Here is a 27,995-nt window from a genome sequence, read left to right as displayed (position 1 = left end):
GTTGGAGGAGGAGGCGGTCGCGGCCCGCGAGCGCCGCGCACGGTCCCGCCGGAGCCCGTCCGAGGGAGGACACGGTGAGGGAGGCCGCGGTGAGGGGGGCCCCTGCGGGCGGCGGGGCCGGGACTGGAGTGGGGCGAGATCCTGGCCGGGGGCCGGCCCCGGGGCGACCGGAGTCCCCCCGCTTCTCCCGCGGGCCCCGCCCGCCGAGGCGCGGGCAGAGCTGCGGTTCTGTGCGTGCTGCTGCCCCAGCCGAGTGGGAAGGAGGCGGGGGGGGGACGAGGCCGCAGGGCCGGGGTTCGGGTCCTTCCTTCTGCGGGGCTGCCCTGGCCGAGCCCCCCGCCCTTCCCCGTGCCGCAGTGCCGCCACCGGCCCCGGCCCGCTCCGCGCCCGCCGGGACCCGCCTGTTCTCCGCTTTCTCCCCTCCTGCTTCGTGTCCAACCCAGGGCGGGATCGCCCCTTGCTCCGCGCCCGCTGGGGAGGGCAGCGCGTCCCCGAGCAGCCGGGGGCCGTGGTGCCGCCCCGGCGGTGCCCCCCTGTGCACCGAGGGAGAGAAGGGAGCCCTGCCGAGCGGAGGGAAGGGGCAGGCCCGTGGCGTGCGCGCCCCTCTCAGCGCAGTGAGAGCGACCCGGAGCTTTCCTGAGCACAGGCGGCTGCTCGGCAGAAGTTTCAGAAGAGGTGTAAGCAGCGCTCTTGCCCGGTTGTACGGCGTTACATAATCCTACAATACCGTAACTGGTTACAGCATATACACGTTTAAACTTTTTCCCTTTCACCCTCCAGTTTACCTTCGCAGAGGTGCTGAGCTGCGTGCACTGTTTGTCTGCGGTGCGTGTTTAACAGCTGGGTGATGCTAGAGCAGGTTGTTGGTAAAATCTTTGGTCAGGAGTACTTTGGGTTGCCTCAGGAAAAAGGGGGACTTTTCAAAGAGCTGACCAGATACACAGTGCCTCTAAACTCTGCTGTAACAGATTGGCGTTACTCAGGTACTGCTTTGCTACACTTTCCTTCTGTAACAGGCTGTTCAAGGGCTGTGAGTGAAGGGACGGGAGGTAACTCGCTGTCACTTTGTAGTTGGACTTACACCTGTTGATATATATTGCAGTAAAGATTTAAAAAAAAGCCCCAACACTGTCGGATAATAGTCCTTAAAAGGGCACATCTGAATTTGAAGTGCATTTGCAAGGGTGAATAAGAGAATGGGAGGAAGATAGTAATGGAATTTGCGTATCTTTTCATACATATATATTTATGTTCATAGCCTATTTGTTCTGTCAGCAGTAGAATGTTTATCTTGAGGCTTAAAAGTCAAGCTAAATTTCTTGATGTTCTTATGCTTCATTGTCAGTAACAACATTGCTGTAACCAAAACAACCCTGGGAATGTGTTCCCAACTGCTACAACCTGTTTGTTTATAAGCTTTTGACTTGAAGATATCCAGAGGACAGATTTGATTAATGATAAGTTGCCATTTTAAGGGGAGTTGCCTTTTAGGGAGGTGACTGTTCAATACAGGATGTATGTTATAGTGCAGTTGCTTTCAACTTTTTAACATTCCTCAGTGGAGTTCCATATAACAACTCGTAAGCCTACTGATGGTAGGTTTGGTGGGTGGTTAATTTTCTAGGTATCTTTCATGAGCAACAGGTTGAAAACCTGTAAGTTCCCTGTATGTGGTGTGCTCAGTCAGCTTTGTTATATTAAAGTTGTATTAAAAACACCCCACAACATTCAATTCATACGCATCTTGTGCATGCTGTAAAATAGAAAAACATCTTGAAACTTTGGGATGCGGTAATGTGTTGTTATTGGTGAGTAGGAGTGTGTTTGCTGACCATCTCGACTTTTACATTTGCTGCTGGTCCTGCTTGCTGCAGCTAAGAAGCCATAAATTAAATTTACATTTCAGAAATGGAAAGAATGCCTACTTCCAAAAATTCCTCTAGAGGAGAAGTGTGGAGTATGTTAGCTGGAGTGATGAATCAGATTACTTCAGGTAGGAGAGTAACAGCTCAGGATTAAGAAACTCACTTGCTAGGTATACTTTTCCTTTGAACAACAGGAAATCTGTTGTTATTTGAGGGATCTTGCCCTCAAATAGGCTGTTTGTCTGAAGTCCTATGAGCAGCGACCATCCGTAGACCCCTAACTGTACATATGTCCTGATGCATATGAGCAGCTTGCAGCCCAAGTGAAAATTAGGGTTCAGCTTATGGACAGGATGGTTATGTATACAAAGAATTGCAGAGGATGTCAGAATACGTAAAACCTGTGTTGTGATCCCTCATTTCCGCCCTTGGTCTTGTCTAAAGAGCTTATCCTGGTATCTAAATGATTTTTTAAAGATGGCTTTATGCAGAAAAGGTTCTTTAAAGGAAGGGTTTCTCTGGTTCAGGATAACTTCATTTTCCCATACTTATTTATCTCCGTTATAGAAAAATGTTTCGTTAACCCATGAGGAGATACAGGGTAGTTCTAGCATAACAGGTCTTTAGCTTGATATCCAGTTTACACAAATTCTTTGCTATTCTGGTTTTGTTCTCTAAGTCTTTTTCAGAGACAGGATCTTAACCTTCCAGCCATGCCTTTGTTCATTTTCATACGTTTCCTCCTAGCTGATCCTGGTTTGTTTGTTTCTTTGTTTGTTTTTCTTAAGCTTCTAAGAGGAAATAGCAAGTAAACTTACTTCCTAAATTGGTGCTGCAAATGACCAAGTTGATCTACTTCTTAAAATGATTCGGTTTTGAGAACCTAGAAGGTAAAAGGGACTCTAGACATTTCTCGAGAATTCTTTAAGGCTACCCATGACCAGTTCAGTTTAAACCCAGTCTTTATTAGGATTTATAGGTCTTCCACCTGTTTTACTTGCAGATTTGTTGGAGTTCATCTGCTGGTGTAAGCTGTGGAAAAGAGGCTGCTCCCTCCTTCGTGCACCTAGGAAGGGAGAGGTCCGCATTCTGATTCCTGAAGCAACCAAAAGCTATTCATGTGGCTGTGTGTCCTTCTAGGATGGGCTTCTGGGTTTCTTTTGAGGCTTTTCTCTTTTGCATTGGCTCACCAATGTTTTGTAGGCCAGTGAAGAGAGAGACTAGCTGCTCTTCCCTTAGCTAAACCAGGCACTGTGCAGGCTGATGGTTAGGACAGCTGCTCTGGGGGAAGGTGATCTGCTTTCATTTCCTGTTTCAAGGAACACTTGGCTGTGTGATTTACTTTGGGCTGTAATGACACTGCCCGTCATAGTGAATGTGAAATTAGAAATGGGAGCATTTGTTGGAGACCTCTTCAGTAATTACTGAGGTACATTTCTTGTAAGGTTTGAAGAGGGATGGAGGGCCAGAAATACTGCAGGTCTGTACTCATTACTGTGGCACTTCAGAGCTAAAGATGTTTAGTCCATTACCTTGCTCGCCAATGTAATCACCTACCTCTAATTCATTCTTGACAGATGAATGTAACTTACTCTCTATAATAGAGTGGAAGTCCCTCAAACTGTAGCACAAAACTAATTCTGGTAGGACTGTACCTATGCCAACTGACAGCATAGTATGTTATGGTGTGTTTAAAATGGGAGGGAGGATGGGTAGCAATAGGTATGGATCTGGCAAGAGTTGCCTGGCAAAGATAAGGAGGCAGAGCCCTGCTCGAAATTTCCTACTGGACTAAGGTGAAAGGGATGTTGGAGAAACTGCCATGAGAATTTTGGGGGCAGTTGTTTTGTTTCAAGCCTGTTTTGCAGTTGTAATCAAGTTTTTCATTATAATCCTGTTTCTTCTGTGTCTGTGGACTTGGTGGGTTTCTGCCGTTGCTTTTATCTGTGTTACCAGTGTTTGAAACACCTCTTTCCCCCCCACCCCGTAGTACAGACATTACTACAGTCCTAGCACATAGTAGTAATTCTAAGTTAAGGAGTAGCCTTCAAGGAGTAGAGAGTTATTGGATTTGGGTGGTTTTGTTTGCTTTTGCAGTTGTTTACTTAGCTGCTTTTTGTTTTAGCAATTGGAATAGAAACATGCAGTTACTTAAAGCAGTGAAGGCTGTAATTATTTGCTGTCTGTCTGCAAGTATTTTTCATTAGCAGTGGCAATACACGAAGTTGAAAGGATGCTTATTTAATGGTGTGCTATTGAAAAATTAATATGTATTAAAATATGTATAATATATTTTCCATCTTGTCTACCAGAAATCAGTGAGAGATTGAACATTTGTTTTCTTTCTTTTTCTTTAAGATCTTGAAAACTTTACTGGGTCCTTGAGAGAGAAAACTACATGACACTACACCATGAGTGACAGTAAATGTGATAGTCAGTTTTACAGTGTTCAAGTTGCAGATTCAACATTCACTGTACTAAAACGTTACCAGCAATTGAAGCCTATAGGATCAGGGGCACAGGGCATTGTTTGGTGAGTAATAAATGCTTCATTCAAATATAAAAACTGTAAAACAGAGATTGAATGTATGTGCCAGAATGTAAAATACTGACGATAATTTCTGTTTCTTGCTACAGGGTTGTGGACTAAATAAATTCTAAAACACCTGCTTGCTGTAGCTCATGTGTAAACCTATTTTGTTTTGGTTTTAGGGTAAGATTAATGTTTGCCTAACTGCATATAATAAAATGGTCAGCAAATTTCCTTCTCATTAACCACTTTATTTCTGTTTCTAGTTCTCACATTCCCCATGTAGTTATGATATTGCAGTGTAAGGTATGACAATGAGAGATTCTGGGTTTTACTCGTTTCTTCATCATGGCCCCCTTTCTTCCCCCCCTTTTATTCCCGATCACTCCTATCCATTTCTAGGAGCCATCAATGCAGTGCCTTGCCATTAACTGGCAGGATGAGACAAATCAGTGTCATTGTCACTCCATGGATTAACCAGAAAGGGATGCTGTGTGAGGGGCTGGGCTGGCCGGCTCTTCCTTGGTGTGTCACCTCAGCTATATGTCCAGCCTCCACTGGCCCAGGACGGGAGAGTCAGTAGTCTGATCCTGAACCTTAGTCTCTTGTATGGCACCACACCTCTGGGCCAGCTAAAGGTAAACATTTTCAAATGTTTTTTAGACTGCAGCAATCCATTCTACACGACTTAGTGCCAGCCCGTGTTTTGTTGGGCAAAACTTACTTGGTAACAACAGAAATGTTTATTGATGCACTAACTGAGCAAGCAGCCTCCCAGTATCTAAAGGGCCAAAGCTGGAGAGGGACTTTTCACAAGGGCAAGTAGTGATAGGACAAGGAGGAATGGCTTTAAACTGATACGGGAGATTTAGGCTAGATGTTAGGAAGAAATTCTTTCCTATGAGGGTGGCGGGACACTGGCACAGGTTGCACAGAGAAACTGTGGCTGTCCCATCCCTGACAGTGTTCAAGGCCAGGTTGGATGGGGCTTGGAGCAACCTGCTCTGGTGAAGGATGTACCTGCTCATGGCAGGGAGCTAAATGATTTTTAAGGTCCTTTTCTAACTCAAGCCATTCTAATATATGCTCAGGAATTCTCTAATATTAGACTTGATCACAACACATGGTGGGCTGTTCATGCATTAAGTCCTGTCTGTGGTTTCTCTTCATCTATAAATTCTGCAGAATAAGTGTGATGACTCATGTCTTGTGAGCAAACTCCTTATACAGCACCTGCCCATGTCTTTTTGGCCTTCACATAAGTGTAATAAATTATATATGTAGGAATGGAATGCATTTTTGTGAGAACATGTCTTTAAGTTACTTAGATACCTCTGTTGTCCTGCTAATAGGTGAAAAATAAGCAAGATGAGAACATCGTATTTCATTCTTTAGCTGGTTGAATGGTGAGGGGATAGGCATACTAGATCTTGGTTATTAGTGTTTGGGTAAGATTTAGTGTAGTGCTAACATCTCCCAGGTATAAATATTCTTAAAGTTATGCTTGTTTTAGATGACATGCAGAAATTTAGGGCGGCTGTAAGCATTCCTCCTTTCATTACAGGTAGTGCATTTCTAAACTATATGACTTAAACTAAGTGTCTGCTTCAAAATGAAGTTCAGGTAGTGTCAGAGTCACTGTTTTTGGGGGAGAAAGATTTGATTTATTGACTTGTTTTGAGAATACTTGATTTATGGAACAGCAGAATGAAGCACTGCATAAACTCTTCTTCATGTGAAATATCTGAAAACTAAGTCCAAGTTGAAGAAGGTGCAAAACCCTAATTTCTCCTGGAACTCCTTATAATATTCAAAGGCAAGGTATGAAATACTAGGATGTAAAATGTGGAAAAGTCCCTGTAAGATGACTATCTTGTTGTATTTTGCTGGAAAAATTGTCATTAATCATCCAATGTTTAACATAAATACAAGGAAAGGTATTTCTAGAGTTTTCTGTGTGGGTTTTATTTTTTGGTGAGACCTGTGATTGACTTGAACAGCTAATTCATGTGGACCCTGTTAGTTATTGATTTTATACCAGCTCCCAGGTGTAGTTAGTCATTAACATATGCAAAACTTGTCATTTATGTATGTCTTCTGGGGGAAGTGAATACTGAAACATCAGGGCTTTCATATTTGGGAGGAAAATAATTTCTCTGTCTGGCCAGTTGCCTTCCTCCCATTTTGTGTTTTGTTTTGCACAGACGTAAAGGTTTTAAATCAGAGAGTGATCATATCATTGAATTACAGCATATGTATTTGACAGAACTAAGCTGAAATAAATGCTAGCAAGCTTTTTGTGCAAGTGGCACATTGATTCAAATTTGGGACATGCTTCCAAGAAAACATCTCATGGGTGATCCCTGGTGTTGCTTTTCCCAGTAGGGAAAGCAGTGACTTGATGCTGATAAACTTCATGAGTATTGTTGTTATCACAGGGGAGCTGTACTGTTTCTAAGAGTTCTATAATTTGATGGCTCTTTTAAGCCTAGTATGATACATATCTTGATGAGGTAGGAAAGGAGCTCATAAAGAGCTTAAATATGCTTGGAAAATATATGTGAATAAGAATTCTTTCCTACCTTATGAAAGTAACATTAAATGGAAATAGAGTAATGCGGGAATCCTTATTTAAAACTGGAATTATACAAAGATTGGAACTCTTGAGGAGTTTGTAGTATGAATTCACATATATTTTGCCAAACAGTCTGTGGGTTACTAATGAAGAATATTCCCCCTTCAGTCTTGTTCTTCATATGCAGATAATTTAGGTTTATATTCTTACAGCTATTAAAACAAGATTACACCTTGACCTTAAACCATAGAGATAAAAATAACAGTTCTGTTCACTTTCTTAAACTCTTGTATACCTCCCTGCAATCAGTTTTTCGTATTTCTCCATTCTATGGACTTTTTTTCCCAAAACCAGTTGAGGAATGTAATTTTATGCTACACGCTGCAATTGTCCATAACTATTATCTGCGTACAGGAGAGTACTGGTGCTGCAGGACGGATCAAAGAGATGTGGTTGTGACTCTCCTTTAGCAAAGATAAATTTCTGTTGCACATACTAAGTGGTTGTCAGTCAGCAACACTGTCAAAAATACTCAGCAATACCGATGAGGCAACTGAAATGCTGCTTGATTTTTAATTAGCTTCAAATATTTTTAGATCTTGCAATTTTGAATGTGAGTTTTGAGTCAGCAGATTTGGTCTTAAGACAGAAAGGAGGGCAGGAAGACATCTGATGAGTGTTAGTGCCTTCTGTTTAACCTATGTGTGTCTATTAAAGGATGTGTAGATTTTAAAGGATGCTTGTTTTCTAAATGAAAATTATATGAAGGTAGTGAATAGGCTTTTTCACAAATCTTGATTTCCTTCCTCACTCCTCACTTTTTCTCTCCCTCAAACAGACTTCAACTTATGTTGTTTGTCTTTGCAAACTTCTAGTGCTGCGTTTGATACAGTCCTTGGAATAAATGTTGCTGTAAAGAAGCTGAGTCGTCCTTTTCAGAATCAAACCCACGCAAAAAGGGCTTACAGAGAGCTTGTTCTTTTAAAATGCGTCAATCACAAAAATGTAAGTTTGGCTTTGTGTTTCTCTCCCTTGTTACTGTCAGTTGTCAAAAAAGCTCAGCTTTTGTAACCAAAGTAATGGAAAAATAGTGAGAGAAAGACTGGAAAGACTTGCTTTTGGTAGTGCGCTTCTCCACAATGGATGTTTTAGCTCTTGGGAGAGCTGTTTGGAGTGTGAAGTGCCAAGATGAGGAGGTTTTTGCTATATTGTTGGTATAGGTTTACTATTAGTTTCAGCTTTATAGTGCTGGCCTTGCTGTGTTACATTTGCCTTTTTAAACCATACTGCAACAAAATCTGTCTGGCAGTGTGTTTGTTTGTGAGTTTGGCTCTTGTAACTGCGCTGTAGTGAAATGTTCTGAGCTTAGATAAGATTGTCATTAAATACAGTGTTTAAGTGGTGGGGTCTGCAGGGCTGCAGCACTGTCTAACAGTTTATTGGCAAACAGAAGTGAAATACTGTGGACAATGCATATATTGAAGTCTGGAACCTTCTAAAATAACAAGCTTTAATGTCAATACCTTAATGTTCGAGTACAAGATTATATGGTTTACGTGACAGCTGTTTTCTGATACTAGCGTGAGCTAGAAACATTGTTGATCGTTGGAAGTTGTACCCCTCAGGACTGAAACTTCCTGGAGTCAATCAGCCTTTTGGGACTGATTTCAAAGCAAGCTTTTGTTGAAGTCCAGAAGTAGCAAAATAAAAGCAAGTTGGTTATTAAGGATGGCAGTACAGTAATTTTAGTAGTTCTTCTGGAAACCATACATCATAATTCAAGTTTAATGGGATGGTGTGGGGCACCTCTGTGTACACGTTGTTTGACAGCCTTGGTTGAAATTCCTTGCTTCACATGTGTTTTTAAAATCAGAGGTTATTATTTATGGGCAAAAAATTGGATATATTTCAGTCACTGGGGAGCCAAGATAGGAGGTGTCATGTAACTTTAAAAAGAAAAAAGTGGTTTTGCCCTGTCTTAGTTCCTTTGGCATACATGCTGCAGTTCTGAACTATTTCTGAATTGGCAGGTTTTCAGCACATGTCAGTTCAGTGAAGCCAAGTAATATTCAAAGTGTATATAGTAACAGTGTGCATTTGATTTTGTATAGGAACTAATGAGATAATGGATTTTTATGTGAATTTTTATGTGGAATTTTCTCCTAATTTTTATTTTACAGATAATAAGTTTATTAAATGTATTTACACCACAGAAGTCACTAGAAGAATTTCAGGACGTGTAAGTATTAATTTTTTTGTTTTAATTTTTCTGACAAATGCTGCCTAAGCCCTGGCGCTCTCTTTCCAGTATCCTACAGAATTCACACTTAGAAAATAAAGGGTAGCTGAAAGCTGAATTTAGCCTTTAATTAGTTGTTATTTCTAGATTTTTTTATGAAAGACCAAGAAAGTTGTTTCACTCCATGCATAACATGGAAGTGGGAAATAAAAGTGTTATTCACCTTTTAGTCATCTGCCTGCCATACTTTGCTGATTGCGTATGCATCTGATTTGCGTGCATTGTCCTTTAGCTAAATGGGTCACTGCAGGATAATAGCTCAGTCTTCATAACCTGATATCATTTTTTTGCCATGCCAGTCACATTGGCACAGCAGTATTTTTGGCCTCAATTAAGAACTGAAGATATTTCTTTTTGATGCAAGCAATGTCAGTTGGTCTAGAAAGGATTCATGGCAGTTTAATTGGTGGAGTATTCATAGATTCCAGTGAATGCGCTGTTGTGGTTTGTGTATTGGCTACTTGGGTAAACAGGGGAGTGTGTGTGTGTCTGAAGTGGATAAGCAGAGGGTATTTAAACTTGAAAATTCATTATATCTTCTTAGTTCTTGTTATGTCTTTCTTATTTTAAAATTAGAATACAGTGAAAGGAAGCATCAGTTTTTGATACATTGCAGTATCTGCAATTGCTGCATCAGCTTCAGTCAGTCTTAATTTTCCATGCTGCCTAAATTCAGAATTATTCTTCTGTATTACTTTGTATAAAACTAGAGGAATTCTAGCCTGAGATGGATTACTGAACACTTAATTTTTAATAGTGAGACTAATTTGAATAGATAACTCAATTTTGAAACTGGTCATACATGGTTCTTTTAATCATAAACTTTTTAACACTTATGTTGGCAGAATGGTTGACTTTTATTAAACACCTCTCACACTAAGCTTAAACCTGATATGAAAAGTAAGACTTGAGTTTTCTTAATGCTTTCTTTCTTGTGCTATAGATATTTGGTCATGGAGCTGATGGATGCAAATTTGTGCCAGGTTATTCATATGGAATTGGATCATGAAAGAATGTCTTATCTTCTTTACCAAATGCTGTGTGGTATCAAACACCTCCATTCAGCTGGTATCATCCACAGAGTAGGTAGTATTAGATCATTAACAATACTTTTATGAATATATGTTCTCAGGAAACAGGGGGGGTAAGGCAAGGGGTTGCTGTTTGCTAAACGTGTGTTTCTTTCATTCATAAGAATATTATTAAATCTGAAGATCTGTTTAGTTCAAAGATAAAAACTATTGTAAATAGATCTTAAATCAGGTTATCTGAACTGATTAAAAGATAAAACATGAGTATCTGTGGACCTTTCAAACTACAAAAGAATGAGTGTTAAAAAGTAATGTTTACCTCTTAAACATCTCTATCCTTAAAGATGCTCAAAAGCTTGGACATGGGCCTGGGCCACTGCCTTCTATTTTTTGCTGCTGCTTTTATCTATTTATTTCATTACTAGTCTGTTTGACAGTTCAACTTCTTTTCTGTTCCTTTCCTTTTCTTCCCCTACTTCCTGGACATACTTGTCTTAAATGTCTGTCTTTTGCCTGGTGGCTAAAAACTCTATCCAGTTATAGTTTAATATAATTTTTCCTTTATGTTCAATCCATAAACATGATTGAGAGGCTGTGTAAATTACAACAGATCTACTTCCTATAGATCTTTACTGAAAAAAAATCAGGCATGAAAATCCTGTGGTATGAGCAAGGAAGTTTATATATAGTTGGCTTATGTGTATCCAGGTAGTCTTGGCAATGGGTGTTCCTAAAGTAATGTAGTGAGGTGTGTAAGAGCCTGAAGCAAGGGGTACTGGAACTCCAGCTGAATTCCGCCCGACATGGTGAATGTGATTTGAAGCTAAAAGGAAGACAATATTTGCTGAGAAATTTGAGCTCATAAGGTCTAACATAGTGATCAACAGAGCTGATACTGGCTGAACAACAAAATGGGCAATGAGAGGAACTGCACAGTGAATAGCTAACCAGAGGCATAAAGTTATTTGAATGGAGAAGCTGAAGTGGTGAGCGTTAGGTTGGGTTAGTTTAGGACCAAAATAAAATGAACTTTCTGCAGGCGAAACTCTTGATGAGAGATCTGGTTTTGAAAAGAAACCAGGCCAAGGAAGGAACAGAGCTGGGATAGTTCAGAAGTAATGGAATAGTAGGAATTGCATCGAGAAATTACTCAGACTCTGTGACTGGAGTCAGTTCAGTAGTGTTCTGCAGAACAGTTGCTGCCTGAAATGTGCAGAACCATGTGAACTATTTGCATGTCCCCATCTCCTTCAAGAAAAGGAAGTTCTGTACCTGAGAACACGCTTTATTTTCACTAGCTGTGCGTTCCTTTTGGCACAGTAATGACTGTCCCCATTAAACACATCTCCTAAAGTAATCTGTTTTTTTCCTCACTCATGAGTTACTTAGTGTTTGCACTATATCCTAATTCTGTCAAATTTTCTAATCACTATAATGCACGTGGCTTATATGTTATTAACAGCTACAACTGATTAATGCTTTGTGTGTTGGGATACTCCTTTTCCTGCGCATAAATGCCTAATTGATGACGATGTCTTTAGGATCTGTGCCCTAATAATGACAGTATTTGGAACCTAGTATACTATTCATGTGTAAAATAGGTCCACTTAATGTGTTTTAAGGAAAGAAATGTGTGTAACTATCCTACCAGAGCACAACTGGGTAAAATATGCTCTGCAGACAACTTTGATTCTGGTTTCCCCTGATTTTTTCTGAGTGCTGATCTGTGCACCATTTAACTTGTCTTTAGTCTGTGTATAAATAAGCAGATAGAACAGGAATAGACAATTGTTACTGAATTGGTGCGTGCTGTCTGGGGGTGGTGGTGATGTATTATTGTGTATGTTGATCCTTCCCTAACTGCAGTAATTTCTTGTTAGGATTTGAAACCCAGCAACATAGTAGTAAAATCAGATTGTACGCTCAAAATCCTCGATTTTGGACTGGCAAGAACAGCATGTACTAATTTTATGATGACTCCATATGTAGTAACACGGTATTACAGAGCACCAGAAGTTATCCTCGGAATGGGATATAAAGAGAATGGTAAGTTGCTGCAATAACACTTTAAATCCTTTGTCTGAAGTGTAGCTGTCTCAGAACTTAACAGTTTTGAAAGGAGGAGGGAGGGCTGGTTTCCCCCTGCCATGTCTGTTGTTAAAGTATGTTAATCATAGCAGTGGAAATAACAAAAATTACACTGTAATTATTTTGGTGAATATAACAGTTTTCTGCTCTGTGTGCATTTTATTCCCTCTCCCCTTCTATTGATATATCTTTTGATGTGTTGTCCTGTTGTCTTGTTGACTTCTATGCCAGTACATCTTCTTGCTTTATCACATGGGCTTGGGGATATCATGCTTTTTTTATACATGTCACTTTGGTTGTGTAAAAGAAGGGACTCAGGGCCTTGCTGGGCTACTGATAATGAAAATGAAAAACGTGTAATGCGCCAGGCAGCTTATTGTGCAGCAAGTGCAGATGTGGATCAGAACTTTAGTAGAGGCTGGTCTGGATAGGACAAAAAATAATCTGCAGGACTGTAGGAATACAGTATGAGCTTACAAATAACTAACTGTGGTATTTAAAAACCCTCTTTAATCTTTTGTCCTTGTTGCACCTAACATATGATAGTGGATATCTGGTCTGTTGGGTGCATTATGGCAGAAATGGTCCTCCATAAAGTCCTGTTCCCAGGAAGAGATTGTATCCTTCTTCATGGTTGTTTCAGTAAACACTGGTTGTGTTTCACAGAATGCTAATAGCAAAACAACAACAGTCAGTTGGTGTTGATATGATTGAAAATTCATGTTAGCAGTTTGGTTTTCCACATTGTTGTGTTTTATTGTAGATGCTAGATGTTTTTGTTTGTTTTCCTCACTTTTGTTCATGATACTTCATAATTTGACCATTTCATTTTTACTTTCAGTTGATATCTGGTCAGTTGGGTGCATCATGGGAGAATTGGTGAAAGGTTGTGTGATATTCCAAGGCACTGATCGTATCCTTCCCTAGTCATCCTTGAATCCCCTTCCACTTTCAACAGAAACACTATTCTTTTAATCTGTATAAGTATAAAAGCATAAACAATATTTTCAAGAATATGTTTTAATAGATCTACTGTACTATTTGAAATTAGTGTCATTAACCAAATTGTAGAGCTTTCCATTTTATTTTCTTAGTAGACTGTATTTAATGTAATTTGAACTGGTTGAATCCATGGAATTCATATTAAGAGCTTCAGCTTTTATAACTTAAGAAAGGATACTGTTAGGTTTAAAAAATAAATAGCAGTAAGTATATTTTCTTCTTTGTAGATAATAAGTATTACAAGCAAAAGACTACAAAGTGACTTTTTACTGTGCATGGATTTTGATATTTATTTGAACAATAGACTCATTTTTATAGTACAATTCAGTTTGTCAAATTTTTCTCTTGCTTATTAGCACTTGCTGGGCAAGAGTGTCCTAACTGCAATCACACTGCATGAGAAATCTTTTATTACTCTTATTTCATATAAAAAGAAAACCTTTTTCTTTTAAAAGTTTTTTCATTCTATGAAAATCTTATTTTGGACTTACTTTTTGTATAAGATTGTTATTCCTCCATTTCTGCCTCCGATATTTTTGACCCAGATCTATCTCAACAAAATCTGCTTTCTTGTATGATAGTAATAGTAGGAAATTTTACTGTATTAAAAACAAACCCCTCACATCTATGTTTTCATGCCTTAGAGATTCGGTATCTCAGACAAGTCTATACTCTGATTTAAGTAAACAGAAGTGATCATTTACTAAAGTAAATGTTCTTTGAAAGTTTTGATATATTTCAAAATCTTTCCCTAGAAACATTACAAACATTTGACTCATTCTAAAATTCCAATTCTAAAACTTGGAGTAAAACCGATTTCATCTTTTATAAATACTGTCTTACAAAGTAGTAGTGTGGTAGGACTAGATGTTCTGAATTGATGAGCAAATAAATAGAATCCAGATGATATAATTAAAGCACGACTGCCAGTTATGCCTGTAGGTCATACAACGCTACAGCTCCTTGTGGTCCAAGATTTTGAGGACACTGTATTTTTGCTCATCAGCAAGAAGTTGAGTCCATCACTAAAGATACCAAGTATGTGTTCACAGGTATCAGTGTATCTTATAGAGGAGGGCTTTCAATTTCAATGCTAAATTTCATGACACTAATCTTCAGCAGCTGATCATGCATTATTTAGTAATACAAATGATTAATTGTTAAATAAGTCTTTTTTGTTTTCCACCTTTCTTCCTTTCTATACTTATTGTTTTACCTTTTGAAGCCTTCAGACCAACCTAACACAATTCTTCATGGATGTTATATGTCTGTCACCTGCATGTCAGCATGAGCTATTTTGAGTTATTCATGAATAAATGAAGGAAATTTTGTCCATACTTGTTGACTAAGCAAGTTATATCTGTGGTTTTCCAGAGGTCACTGAAGTTCCACCAGTCTGTGTTTCAAGGAGTCTTCTCCCCTGGTATCTTATCAAAGTGCATAGCTGTGCTTACAGTGGTTTTTACTTCTTGTAAGACTTTCAGTTCTCTTTAATGTGAAATACTGATAACTGTTGTTGAAACTTCTCCTGAATGATAACTGCTTCAGTCAGATTGTCATTTTCTTTTACCTTCAGCTGCAGGGTTTTGTTGACGGAGTGGTTTGTGGGCAATGCTGGTGTAAACAGCCATGAAGCGTTGCTTTTTGTGGGTGTGTGTATTCTTGTTAAGCTTCAATTGAAAACTGACTTAGTATTTGGGGATTTACAGCAGGGAATCAAGTTCAGCATGTATTTTCCCATAGGGTCTACAGGATTGTCAAGGTACTTAGAGCAGTGCTCTGGGTGGAGTGAAGTGCTCTGCATAGCCAGCATGATGGATGCACTGGAACTGCTCCTGACTGGTAGTGTGGGGACCTCGGTTACTGGCAGTGGCTGTTGCACTAGAAATAACAAACAGAAAACCAGGCAATGTAGTTACCTAGGATGAAATAATGGAAACCTAGCAGCACCAGTGTGGTTTTAATGCTCTTTCTGACCAGATGGTGAAGGAAACTATTTGCTTGACTCATGCAAAAAGCTTGAGGGGGTACTCATGCTTACTTGAGGACGATCATGTTTTATTGTGATTGTAACAAGGTCTCTGTTTTCAACTTTTCTTCCAGAGTCCCTGAAAGTAGGCAGATATACTTGGCATGGGCTAAAATTCTCTTTACCTTTGACCCCGAGGTCACTAGGACAGTTTGTCTGCAGGTTGTAAGGTTATTCATACAGCATGTGCTGCCTGCTTTACATGGAAATTACGTTTTCTCCCATTTGAGTTTCTGATAAAAGGCTTAACTTATTTCAAGTCCAATCCTACATTGAGGGTTTGTTTTTATTTTATTTTATTTCAGCTCTCAATATCTGTAAAGCATTTTAAGCAATCCAACTGAGACATTTTTTCCCCTGTTTTTATTACTGAAGTGGGATAGGTCATTAAGTTTTCCTTCCCTCCCTTCTGTGCCCTGAGGCTACAGTAGAGTAGACTCAGTTTGAGTGCTGTTACTCAAAGAAAAAGCAGCTTCTTGAATCTAGATTGGTGGAGATCTTGCAGAAACCATTTTTCCAGCTAGGAACAAAATTTCCTGTTGTATGTTAAAATTTCCTTTGTATGTGCTTTGTTTTAGCATGTGAGTTAACAGTATTGACTTCTTAATTTTTATTTGAATACAGTTTTTCCATTGGAATGTATTCAATAGCAAATTTTCAATCTTCATATCAGAAGCCTAAAGTCTTAACCAGAGGCATTGAGTCTATGTATATTTCTAGCTGAATTCTTGGCACACTAACTGAAATAAAAGTACCTCGGTGTTTTTATAATACATCTTAATTCAAAGTGCAGCAAACTTACTGTTTCATTACAAAATCTGTCTGTGAGAATGGATGGGTTGATCATGAATTTAGCTAGGACATTTTGCAAGGTCGGCGGTTAGATGGTTAGACTCTGCTGGAATTGCACATTCTTTTTATCAGGAAAAAATGTAAATCTGAGTAAACTTCAGTATCAGGAATATTAACTGCAGTGTCTTCTGAGTGTGATAAATGAGCTTTGTTACCTCAATGAGGCTTATTCAGAGCAGCCTGTGGTATCTCTGTAACCCATGTCACTGTGTCTAGGAGAAATGCCCTCACTTGAAAGCAGGAGAAGGGGCAGTCCAGAAGAAACATAAGGCACAATTCCTCAAGCATCCAACCAAAGCCCCAAAACTGCTAGTACCCGAAGCCTCATTTCCTTAGGAGACGAGCACAAAATTCCTTACTTTGAATGGGATGTATTTGTTTGCTTTAGGGTCTTTTTCATGTATTTTTCCATACTTTCAAGAATCTTCACTGTTGATGGTATCATGTTGTACTTTGAAGATTCAGAGCAGCCTTTCTTTCCTGTCCTTCTCCTTTGCTATGGATACAATTGCCAAGTAAAGCTGATTTTAGACTCAAAGAAAGTATTGCTTTCAATACTAGCCAATAGATAATAATGAGGAAAAGATACTTGGGCATAATGCGTTGTGCAGCATTTCTGGCTTGTCCTTAATATTATGAAATGCGAATCTTAACTTTTTTTAATGTCAATCTAGCTTTTTGCATGGCAGCTCGGAATACTGTTGATGCTAGAATGAAGTTCATGTTTGTGTCCTTTGTTCGAGTTTCCATTAACTTTTCAGATTTCTGTAAGTGATATTTTTGTATAGTGCAGACTTCAAATTCTTCAGCTGATTTTCCTAAAGATATGGTGCAGATATTGATCAATGGAATAAAGTTATTGAACAATTAGGCACACCATCAGCAGACTTTATGAAAAAACTACAGCCTACAGTGAGGAATTATGTGGAAAACAGGCCAAAATATCCCGGTATTAAATTTGAAGAGCTCTTCCCAGACTGGATATTTCCATCAGAATCTGATCGTGATAAGTTGAAAAGTAAGGCAAGATTTTTTGTAACTTTTTCTTTTTAAGATGTTAATTTAAAATCTCTGCAGTACACTTAATAAACAACCAAAACTAATATAAAATGTTTATTGCAATAGGTGTCAATATAAGAAGCTCCATTACTTCTGTTCCCTATGACGTGTCCTGAAATCTTAGTAGTAGTTGTTAAATACAGAACTATTCCCTGTTCTCAGTATTCTGTTTAATTCTCTTAATTCTAGTCTATTGAAAAACATCCGTTGCTTAAATGTCCTCTATTATGGAGATTATTTGTAACTATCTTTTTCTAGTTGATGTGTATGTATAAGTTAGTTTGGCTATACTTTGACTTCAGATGATTACTGATACAATGAGAAAAAAACACCTTATATTTTCTAGATGGTCAAATATTTATTTATACATAAAATAACTTGTTATAGCCTATTTTATTAGTACAGTGGTCATTCAAACAACAAAGACACATCAGTGAAGTGCCACTCCGACAATGAGTAGCCAGTTATCCCTCAGTAACACTTCTAAAAGAAAAACTAATTTGATACAGAAATCTGATCAGATCATTTCTGTACCACGATATTTTTAATAAGCTTTAAAAAAAAATACATTTAGTGTGGTTTATGTTCAGTAATTAGTGCTAAATAAACTGTGACCCGTGTAACAGCAGAACTGTTCAAAATTGAATTTAGTTGGTCTCAGTTGCTGGGTTTATTTTGGATAATAGCAAAAAATACATAGCTGTATAAGGAAGTTAGGATTTGTGGGTCTACTTTCACAGTGAAATCTGACATGCATGTCTTATGTTCCTAGTATTCATTTCCTATGGCAGATGTTAAACTCTACAGCTCTTTTATGTGTATGTTCTTTTCATTTTTACTTTCTAGCCAGCCAAGCTAGAGATTTATTATCAAAAATGCTTGTAGTAGATCCAGACAAGAGAATTTCCGTAGATGAAGCCTTACGTCATCCTTATATTACTGTCTGGTATGATCCAGCTGAAGCAGAAGCTGTAAGTTTCCATTTAAAATAACTTTTAAGATACCGGTTTAATAACTTTGAAGTTTAGTTTTAGTTAGGTGCATGCTTTGAACTCATTCTTTGGCTAGCAGAAGCCGCACATAAAGCCTTCAGATCAACATTAGGGGCAGAATCACCTTAAGAACAGCTGCTGGAGTGCAGCTGATTTCATTTTGAAAGCGGTTGTTTATAGTTCCTTTTACTTTACAGAAGGAGTTGCCTATGTGATGGCAATCTAGGCTTTTCAAAAAGGGGTCTTTCTCTAAGGCCCCATAAAGCGTTAAAATGAGTGTAGTTTTAGTTGTGCTTTTAAGCAGCCTTTCAGTGGCAGCAGGACATAAAAGCAAATTCTGGACTCTCAAAATGAATGTGAGGTATAGAGTCTAGACTGCCAGAGATGAAGGTAACAAAATGCTAAGAAAGCTGTCATTTTTAGCTGTTTTATTTATGATTGGTTGTGTTAACCTCATGTGGTAGATACTCTATAGACTTTCTTCTCTTTGTAGCCTCCACCTCAAATTTATGATGCGCAATTGGAAGAAAGAGAACATGCAATTGAAGAATGGAAAGGTAAAAAAAAACTATGTCAAATTACATTTATTGTAAGAAGTTGTATTATCAGTGCATGGCTTGCAGTACATGTGCTCAATAAAATGCCACAGTTTTCATCTTTTATGCTTCTCATTTGTAATCTCAACACTTCTTTTTCCTTGATAGAAAATCCTGTGATAGCAACATGCTTCTCTTCTCACTGCATTATTTAAGCCGTATCTCTTGACAGTATTTACAAATTCATTTGTTTTAGAAGTCTTAAATAGAAGAGCTTTTTTGGTGTGTGTGGCTTTGTTTGATTTCTTTTTTTCTCTCAATGCATATTTATTGATCAAATAGGTTAAACTGTTGACTTTAACAAAAGAACACACGGCATTGTGGCATTGAAATCAATTCACCTTATAGTGGTAGTCAAATACATTAAGTGGTGAGGCAGTTTAAATTTTAAGCAGCTACCATCAGAGGACCAAAAGCAATAGATATCTTTGACTACTTTGAAAGCTGCTTGATTTTGTGAAATAGCATTATAAATCTCAGTATTGATTCTGGCTTATATTTTCTTTAGAGCATGTCTGTGCAGGTATACTTCAGATTATTTGGGTTAATGCAACGTGGAAAATTAAAATGTTTCTTTAACTCTGATTGAATCCATTTGTAAATCATGTTACTGCAAATTAAGGAAGTCTGTATGGACTTTTGAAAATCCAAATATGACTTTTTTTTGCCCCACTTAATATCAGTGCATCATAGATACACCTAAAGTATTGGGGTGGGATGGTACCTATTTTTAAGTGGACAGCTGTTTATAAAATATGTTGATTTTTGGTACATGCTTAATGTCTTTCTGTCATGCATAAAGAAAATCCATAGAATTATCTGATGCTGTAGGCCTTTAAAAAAACAAAAGTGAAAATAAATACTTGCACAGTTGTCCTTTCAGACTGACCCTTAACCATTTCATTGACCTTTGTACATATGTGAATTGTGTACAAATCCTCCGTGACCTTACAGTATGTTTTCTCTCTTTTTCTCTCATTCTTCCCACCCTTCTCATGTAAGAATTAATATACAAAGAAGTAATGGATTGGGAAGAAAGGAGCAAGAATGGTGTGGTAAAAGATCAGCCCTCAGGTTAGTCATTGTTTCTGTAGTTCTCCCGTAACTATCATGCATAGTGCTGATCTGTTGCACTAGTGAATGAAGATATCCTGCTTAATAATCCAGGTAGGCAAAAGTTTCATTGCTCAAGATTCTTTGAGATCCTTTGGAGTTCCATGTGCAGTAGTTTTCCATTGTTACGAAGTAAGTTACAGGAAAACTTTAAGGAGTCCTGTGTCCCAAGACCCTGAGCTGCTTTCTCCCCAGAGGGCCGTCATCAAATGAAATAATCAATACCATGCTACGTCACTTGTTGCAGCATAGATACCTTTTACACTGAATGCTTATTCTATGGCTCTGCATGAATAAATCCCTTTCATGCAGGCTTAAACGTCACTGGGGCTCCTTTAAAATAATTGATAGTGCAAAGTATTTATGCTCATGATTGAATCCTTGATGTTTGCTGCTGTTCATGTTATACATTGCCGCCCCCCACCTACCCCTGCCTTCCTCTCCAGAAAGGGAGAAGCATAAATATCTCTTCTCTTAATGCTCACTTTTAGTTTTGACTACTAAATGCTTTCTTTTCTACGCTTTCTTTCTTTTTCTAAGGATTTCTGTGGAGAAAGTGATGTTATTTGTGTCTGCAATATTGTCTTGCCTCAGATTTTATTATGTTTGGTTTACTTAGCACAGATGCAGCAGTGAATAGCAACACCAGTCCTTCCCAGTCATCATCTATCAATGACATTTCATCCATGTCAACAGAGCAAACATTGGCCTCCGATACAGACAGCAGCCTCGATGCCTTGACAGGACCCCTCGAAGGATGTCGATGATCAGCCAGGATTGCAGACTTGACTTTGGAAAAGATCTCTTGCTTCCATTGGGCCTGAATTGCTTGTAAGTTAATGGAACCAAGTAGAAAAACTCCATGTTCTGCATGTTCTGCTAAAGTAATGCCTGTTTTTTTTTTTACTCAGTTGTTATGAAATTGCCTGCTTAATGTTGTAGAATGAAAGCAAATCAATGTTTAAAGAACAAAAGATTTTAAATTTAGACTCTATTATAGGCTTTTGTTTGTTTCAGCCTATTTCAGGTGAGCAGTTATAATAGACTTTTAGCCAATAACTCCTCCTAAGTGGATTCATGAATCTTCAGTCCCAACCAGCAGGCTTCTGTGACACAATGGTTGTTTACATTTTAGTACAGTATTGCTCATTAGAGGTTTTTTGAATGTATAGTCTCGATGAAGTTTGTTTTAACGTGTGACTGTGGCAGTTTGCTTTATTTAACGACTGGAGCGTTGTATGTAAGTGTGATCTCACACATTGAATGCTGTCAGTTCCGTGTTTAAAGGGTAGATATTCTTCCACGTAGCACTTTTTATTTTATTGAGCCCTTTCTAGCTTCACTTTCCAATTCTGTCTATCTTCTTGTAGAAGAGATAAACGTGAAGTGTAAAGAATATAGCCATTACTTTGTATTTCACCTGTGAGCATGTGTGTCTAACTTTTCAGTTCTTTAAATATGGGTGGAAGATACAGTGGCTTAATTAAACGTTAAGGAAGGATGAGTGACTTATCTGTGAAGCAGTGCCTGTTTAGAAGAGGAGAGAGTGCTAAAATGTTCTGTATTTTCTAGATTGTGATACTGGTCCTTTACCAAAAACAAACAGAAAAGGAAATTTTATCTGTGATGCTCTTCATTCACTGCAAACTGATAAAAGGACAGATGAATTGGAGAGACTTGCAGCCTCAAAAAGAGCTGCATAAATGTGTTCCATTTTTTTAATGGGTCCATTCTGTCTAGTAAGTAATTAAAGAAAAAAATGCAGTAGTTTTGAGTCACTTGTAAATTAAGTATTTAGTTAACAGAGTTTAGCTCTATTCTGGCCTTAGGAACAACTTTCTGTTTGTACTGGGAGATGAAAACATATTTAGTACATATTTTCTAAATACAGTGTCAGAGAAGAGGAGATTGAGAGTATTTGCTGCTTCAATACAGGCTTATCAGTACAGTTTTCAGAACCAGATAATACAAATGTTGCCTGTTACACTGCATAATATGTTGAATTAGAAAATGTATTTGTAGTAGACTAGGGCTTAAATTGCTTTATACTGCACTCCTGTGAATCTGTGCACGTTCACTTGGGAGTGCACAGGTGTGAAACTTTGCTAAAGGATCGTGTGTGTGTGTGCATGCATGTGAGACTAAACTATATCGCTATAAGAGTAATAGAGATGTACAAGATGAGGTAAAACACCACTTTCTTAAAGGCACTATATTTAGCTGTTGATCAAGATACTCTTGACTTGAATATATAAATAGGACTTATAAAATATACTGGCCCAGCCAGCCACTGCATTACTGGCATATTTCTCTTGTAAAAGAAAACTCGCTGTTGTTTCTGACCTTATAATTTGAAAAGCATCGATTTCTCTTTATGCAATATTACTTTTATGTTAAAATTGTACCACTTTTTAATAGCTAAATTTGCTCTAGCAAAAATATTAAGGTTTTACTGTCCCAGAAGGTTAAAAAAAAAAACCCAAAATGAACCAACATTTCTTAACATTAAATTCAGAATTGTCATCTGGAATCTTGGATTTTTAAAATTCTATTTAAATGAGTTGCAGGATATTAGGGCTTGGGTTTTTTCCTTGTTGTTTGGTTTTAAACCTATGGATACTTTTATTTTTGGATACTGACAATATATGTGAAATATTTTTAGTGCACTTTTGTCACTGGAAGAAAAACAACCTACATTTAAAAATAGCTATTTACCATATAACAGAACAGTACAGGTTGCTGTTCTTTAGCATCTTTTTAATCCTTGTTATTTGTGTTAGTTAAAATTACTAAAGACCAATTCAAAATGAACAGTAGTGATCCACTATGCAAGTAACTTCCTTGGATTTCATTTTTCCACATTCTTATCTTTTTCAACTGAAGTTGCACTGTGCTATGTTCATTTTAACAGTTACTGCTTTAGAAGGCTTAACGCAACAAAGATTGTAGATATTTAGGGTTGAATTTTTTCTATTGGCTTTGGTCTGCTCAAAACTATGAGGGTTGGACCAGATGACCTCCAGGACTCTTCCAACCTAAATTATTCTGTGATTCAAAATGTCATTTAATGTTTAACACAACTGCCCTATCTCCATGATTTGAACTGGTATCTGACCTCCTAGAGCATACTGTTAGTATATGTGCTCTTGAAAAAGAAGACCCCAGAGATTAACTGAGTTTCTTTGTAAATCTTCTTGTAGATAAGCTGTCTCATACCTTATTTTTTTAACATCATCTTGCTATGGCATACATTGAAGCTTCCAAGTTTTACAAAAATGTTGCTGCCTTCAGAGTATGCATGAAATGTCTGTGAATATTGTGGATTTTGATTCCAATATAAACCAACATCAAATTGCTAATACCTGTATGAACACTGATCTCAAGAAGACACATATGCAGGTTATATTCGGAAAAACGCATGCAGAATAGATGCAAGCTAAAGCTCCCATGCTATTTCAGTGTGCACATATAGATTCTGAATGCACTGCATGCCGATTATATGCATCTAGTTGTATTCCTGACTGCAGATTAAGTTCAGTGCCACGTTTGTGATATGGTCGTCAATGCCGTGAGAGCTTCATTGATGGAGAGCAAAGTGCACGTGTAACTTGACAAGGGTTTAAAAGATGAGAGTTTGGTGTGCAATAGAATCACTTTTATTCCTAATACTAAAATCATGTATGTTAAGTGATGCAATTGACCATTTTTTTTGCACTTTGGCATTTATAAATATTTATATGTATTTAAAGATTAAGACTATGTGAGTGTGTGTATGCATATATATATAAAGACACCTGCTCAGTTTCGTAAAAATGAATGTTACTTTTCTTTGAGAGACTTTGTATAGTGTTAACACTACTGCGGTATACATAAACAGTTGATGAAATCAGACCAAAAATAAGTGGTGGTCAAAATAGATACAATCTGTAATCTTAACTGCTCACCTGAAAGAAAGAGGGATCTATGGCTATCAATCAGATTAGTTACCAGAAACATTGTTAGATGTCTGAACACTGAGTAGCTGAATGGCATTGCAGAAATGGAGTATGTTTTAAACAGTTCGTTTCATCTGTGCTCATATCATTTTTCCTCAAAAACCTACGACCTTTAGAAAGAAAAGCTTGGCATTTTGAACTCTGATAAGCAGCCTGTAAGTGTGATTTGAGGAAATACTGTGATATGGCAAATTCAGTTTTATATTGAAAAAGGTGAGAAGTGAATGTTAAAATTAAGGCTTTGTCTGCATGAATCACACAAAATAAACTAGTCAGTGACTGGAAACTACTGTTTGCAAACAGCCTTGGAAGTTTTGTAATGTTTCCGTTTGCATTTCCTTGTCAAAATAAACTCAACCTTAACTAGAAATCAACTAGTTAGTTGGTAAGTTTCAAAAGCTGTAAGGAACCAGAGGGCTCTGGAGGTTTTCGTTGTCTCTTTTTTAAGACCTAACAGAGCATATGTGTTTATTCAAAATTAATTAAGGAAAACCAAAGTGATTCCATATGTTCAATTTTCCTTTCCTAAAGGAAAGTTGGTTTCCTTTTTAGATTTATTTGGCTTTAAATCCTGATTTTATCAATTAAGTAGCATTTAGACGTTCAAAATACAGCTGACATCCCAAGTCTCCAAGAAGAGAGTGGATGACCCTTCTATTGGCAGAAGTGCAGTCCTCTATTTTCACGTGTGCTGGAAGTTGAGATGTTAAAGTGCAGACAAATCTTTCCTGAACATAATCCTGGTTTGGAGTACGGGTTCAGTCTTGCAGCAATACAGTTTGTGTGGAGTGTTTCATTTGAACTGTGACACTTGAAGTGGAAGTTTAAGCATGGTGGGGGGTAAATGCTGAACAGCCTTTGTCTGTATATTCTACATATGTCATATGGATTCTATCAGGGCTTGATGCTAAACTTAGTGATACCATATACTGGGAACCAAATTCTTTCCTGGGAGGTGTATTGTGGAATTCCTGCTCAAAACTGGCTTTGATCTAGGGATGCCAGCACCCAGATGCAGAATTTGGACTTGAGTTCCTATAGATGAATCTAGTGATTTCTTTGCTTTTCCAGAGTGTCTTTTGGTTTTATTTTTTTTTAAGATGTTGAAATATGACAGAAAAAATGTATTCTGGCTTATTATTTTACATATATTTTAGATTGTCTATTCCATGAGTGATAGTGATGTTCTAAAAGCTTATTACACGACTTCTCAGATCAGTTTTATTTTTTGCCCACTCTGCATGCTAAGAATGTCTGGAGCTAAACTAATGTTTTAAGCAAACCATCTTTTCTCATATTCGTGTTGGAGGAAAGTGGGGAGATAACCATCGTATCTGTTTGTGTTCTATAAAATGACTATTTTTGTAGCTAAAAGTTTAGTTGCGGGATTTCAATCCCACACAATGTTGCTTTGTGGCTATAAATTTCCCTGGGTCCGCTATTTCAAACAGTATGTGTATAACAAGTCCAGTATGAAATTAAACTAATAAAATGCACTCTTCTGCAATTTGTTATTGAAAATATGGCAAATTATTTTGGTCCAGGACTTCAAAACAAAATAGAGAAAATCCATGTAACTCTTTAAGGTTTTTATTCCTTGATGCTGCTGTTTGTTTTATGGAAAGGTGCTTGCAGTTTTGCACAGAAGAAATCAACTTCTATTAATTGCTGGGTTTGAAGCACTTTAGGATTCTTCTAAATACAGCCAGTTTATAATGTAAAAAGGAATGACATGAAAGTTTCATGTGTTTAAATTTTGGTTGCCATCTTTGCTATTCTGATGGATTTGATCAGTGTGTTCCTTTAAATATAAATCTGTTTTCAGAGATTTGAAATGAGAAATCTTTTTAATGGTCCAAAATTTAACACACAGGAAGAGATCATTTGAGAAACATCTTGGACTCAAACGCCCGTAGGTGACTTGAATTGCAATGTGACTACCTAACCATTTGTTAGATAAAGAAACAACAAAGTTACAACAGTGTGTGTTCCTATAGCGAGTTCCTATAGCTATGAGCACTGGGATTCTTTTCCTCAACAAAAAGCTTTTTATTACCTATAGCTACACATCATAAGGTAGTTGTATCTGCTGTGGTGAGACCAGAACAGCTGTTTATTAGGACTCCACTGCAGTAGATGCTGTATGAATATACCACAGAAAGACATTGTCCCTGCTTTGAAATGCTAGTCCAAAACCCTGATGCTTTCTAGGGTGTACTTAAGCAAATCCCTGTGTATTTGTTTCTGTAGCTCAGCACTCTGTAGTTTCTTAGGGTAACAAAAGCAGAGAAGAATGTAATCGGGTAAGAGCAGCATTTTATGTTCGCTACCTGAAACAGTCCTATTTGTTACTGATAACAAAGTGAATTTAATACCTGTGAGCATATGCTAATGTGTTGTCTTCTAATGGGGAAGATCTTTTTTGAGAACCCAAGCTTGTCACATAGTTTTTCTATGAATTCAGATGCTTAAATCGGTGCTAATTTTTTAAAAGAAGATGTAACAGATGGCTAGCAGTGTATTTGTCCATTTTTGATACCTATATTTTCTTAAGTGGTGGCAAGCCAAACTTTATAAAAACGAACCAATGTGCATTTTCAGCTTCATCAGATTCCCAGATTTTCCTCAAGTAAAATGTTTAAACGTCCATGGTAGTTGCTGCTTCTTTGGAGCTATTGCTTTCAAGTGTTGTGTACACTAATAAAATGAACACAGAAAAGATAGCAAAGCATCACTGTCCTTTTCTTGAAGTTACATGATGTGTTGGGTTCCCCATGTGGTTTTAGTAGCTTAGTGTAATCAAGATACCTAATTAAAAGCAAGTCACAGATACCTGTGTGCAGTTAACTCAGTGCAGTGAAGCCTTACCAGGTCATTAAGATAATGTATAAAGATTATATAAATTTTCATCTATTTTGAAGAGGGAATAACAAATAGAAATAATTACCTGTTTTCATACGAATCCAAATGTTAATTCCAGAGAATATATTCTATGATTCTATAGTGTACTCCAGAACACATGCTATTAAAGAGTAGAATAGGCTCCTTGAGTCATTTGTTATGAAATCCAGTTTTATCTAATGATTCAAAATACCCCCCCCCTCCAAAAATCAGTTCTTTGAGAGTTTCTTTTGAGATGCCTTCAAGTTTTAAGTCCCTTTGGAATGCTTTCTATGGCTCGTTTTGGCCTCCCTTTCCCACGTTCTGTTTACCAAATGTCACAAAAAGTAGCATCAAGCCCTATCACTTATTACAGTGTTCTGATTTTATGGCCTTAATATAAGTTACAGTATGGTATATAATTTCAGAAGAAAGATGTGCTTTGAAGTCTAATTATATAGATACATGTGGCCTCTTTTGCCTATGAAATTAGGCTTTGATTGTCATATCTCATTCTTGATGCTTGTGCAATAGGAACATGTTCCTTTCAATGCAGTGGCTATTTTGTCTGATGCTGGATTTTATTTTCAGGATGACTAGAAAGTGTTTTGAGTTGGTTTTTATTTTTATCAACAGCAGTTTTGTGCTTCCTTGGTTTTTTTGATTGATTTTCTTCAAGGAAACTAGAATTTCTTCAGGAAAACTGTCAATAACTAGTTCTGAAGTTCTACTTCAGCCTCATTCTGAAGCTTTGTGGGTTTTTTTTCCTCCAAAAACCTTATCGTAAAACCGTACTAAAGCCACTGTAAAATGACAAATAAATATGTACACTTCAAAAACGTGAGCAGTCTCTCTTATTTACTGTAGTTATGTTCTCTTTTTCTTGATTCTTCCTGTGTTGAATTGGAATGCTTTCTCTACCCAAAATGGTGTGTGCTCGTTGTTATCCTAAACCATAAAGTCTCAGTTACCACTTTAGCTTCCATTTAACCATAAAGTAAGCATCGGTATGACAAGGGAATGAAGAACAGCTTTAAGAGGTGGTTGAAGCTGCTTTCTCCTGGAACATCTGGAGACATGAACAGCATC

General features: G+C 37.7%; 1 protein-coding gene across 16 annotated transcripts; it reads left to right on the top strand.

The window, feature by feature from the left end:
• On the top strand, positions 1–27,745 carry MAPK9 (mitogen-activated protein kinase 9). 16 transcript variants are annotated; one of them, XM_057409486.1, is made up of 12 exons: positions 1–74; positions 4,224–4,398; positions 7,846–7,975; positions 9,151–9,209; positions 10,213–10,351; positions 12,181–12,346; positions 13,230–13,301; positions 17,107–17,289; positions 18,177–18,301; positions 18,816–18,879; positions 19,921–19,992; positions 20,656–27,745. In XM_057409486.1, exons 2-12 carry the CDS (start codon positions 4,277–4,279, stop codon positions 20,796–20,798), a joined length of 1,275 nt encoding a protein of 424 aa, XP_057265469.1. In that variant the 5' UTR covers positions 1–74; positions 4,224–4,276; the 3' UTR covers positions 20,799–27,745. The 16 variants fall into 16 exon arrangements, 12 of the variants coding, with proteins under 12 accessions (XP_057265469.1, XP_057265470.1, XP_057265468.1 ...); XM_057409487.1 differs by having other exon boundaries at positions 31–89; XM_057409485.1 differs by lacking the exons at positions 1–74; positions 13,230–13,301 and adding exons at positions 3,064–3,383; positions 12,935–13,006.
• Positions 27,746–27,995: the final 250 nt, after the last annotated feature.

Source organism: Pezoporus wallicus, unplaced genomic scaffold (genome assembly GCF_028554395.1).
Source record: "Pezoporus wallicus isolate ANWC-B61680 ecotype Strahan unplaced genomic scaffold, APGP_CSIRO_Pwel_v1 contig_8166, whole genome shotgun sequence".
NCBI classification, from domain to species: domain Eukaryota; kingdom Metazoa; phylum Chordata; class Aves; order Psittaciformes; family Psittacidae; genus Pezoporus; species Pezoporus wallicus.
The sequence above is the reverse complement of the archived record's forward strand: the minus strand, read 5'-3'. Positions and strand labels throughout refer to the sequence as shown.

Excerpts from the sequence above, each read along its gene's own strand:
- MAPK9 (XM_057409486.1), top strand. The coding sequence starts at position 4,277 with ATGAGTGACAGTAAATGTGATAGTCAGTTTTACAGTGTTCAAGTTGCA. Across the intron at positions 7,976-9,150 it reads AATGCGTCAATCACAAAAAT|ATAATAAGTTTATTAAATGT; the intron begins GTAAGTTTGGCT and ends TTTATTTTACAG. Across the intron at positions 18,880-19,920 it reads TGCAATTGAAGAATGGAAAG|AATTAATATACAAAGAAGTA; the intron begins GTAAAAAAAAAC and ends TTCTCATGTAAG.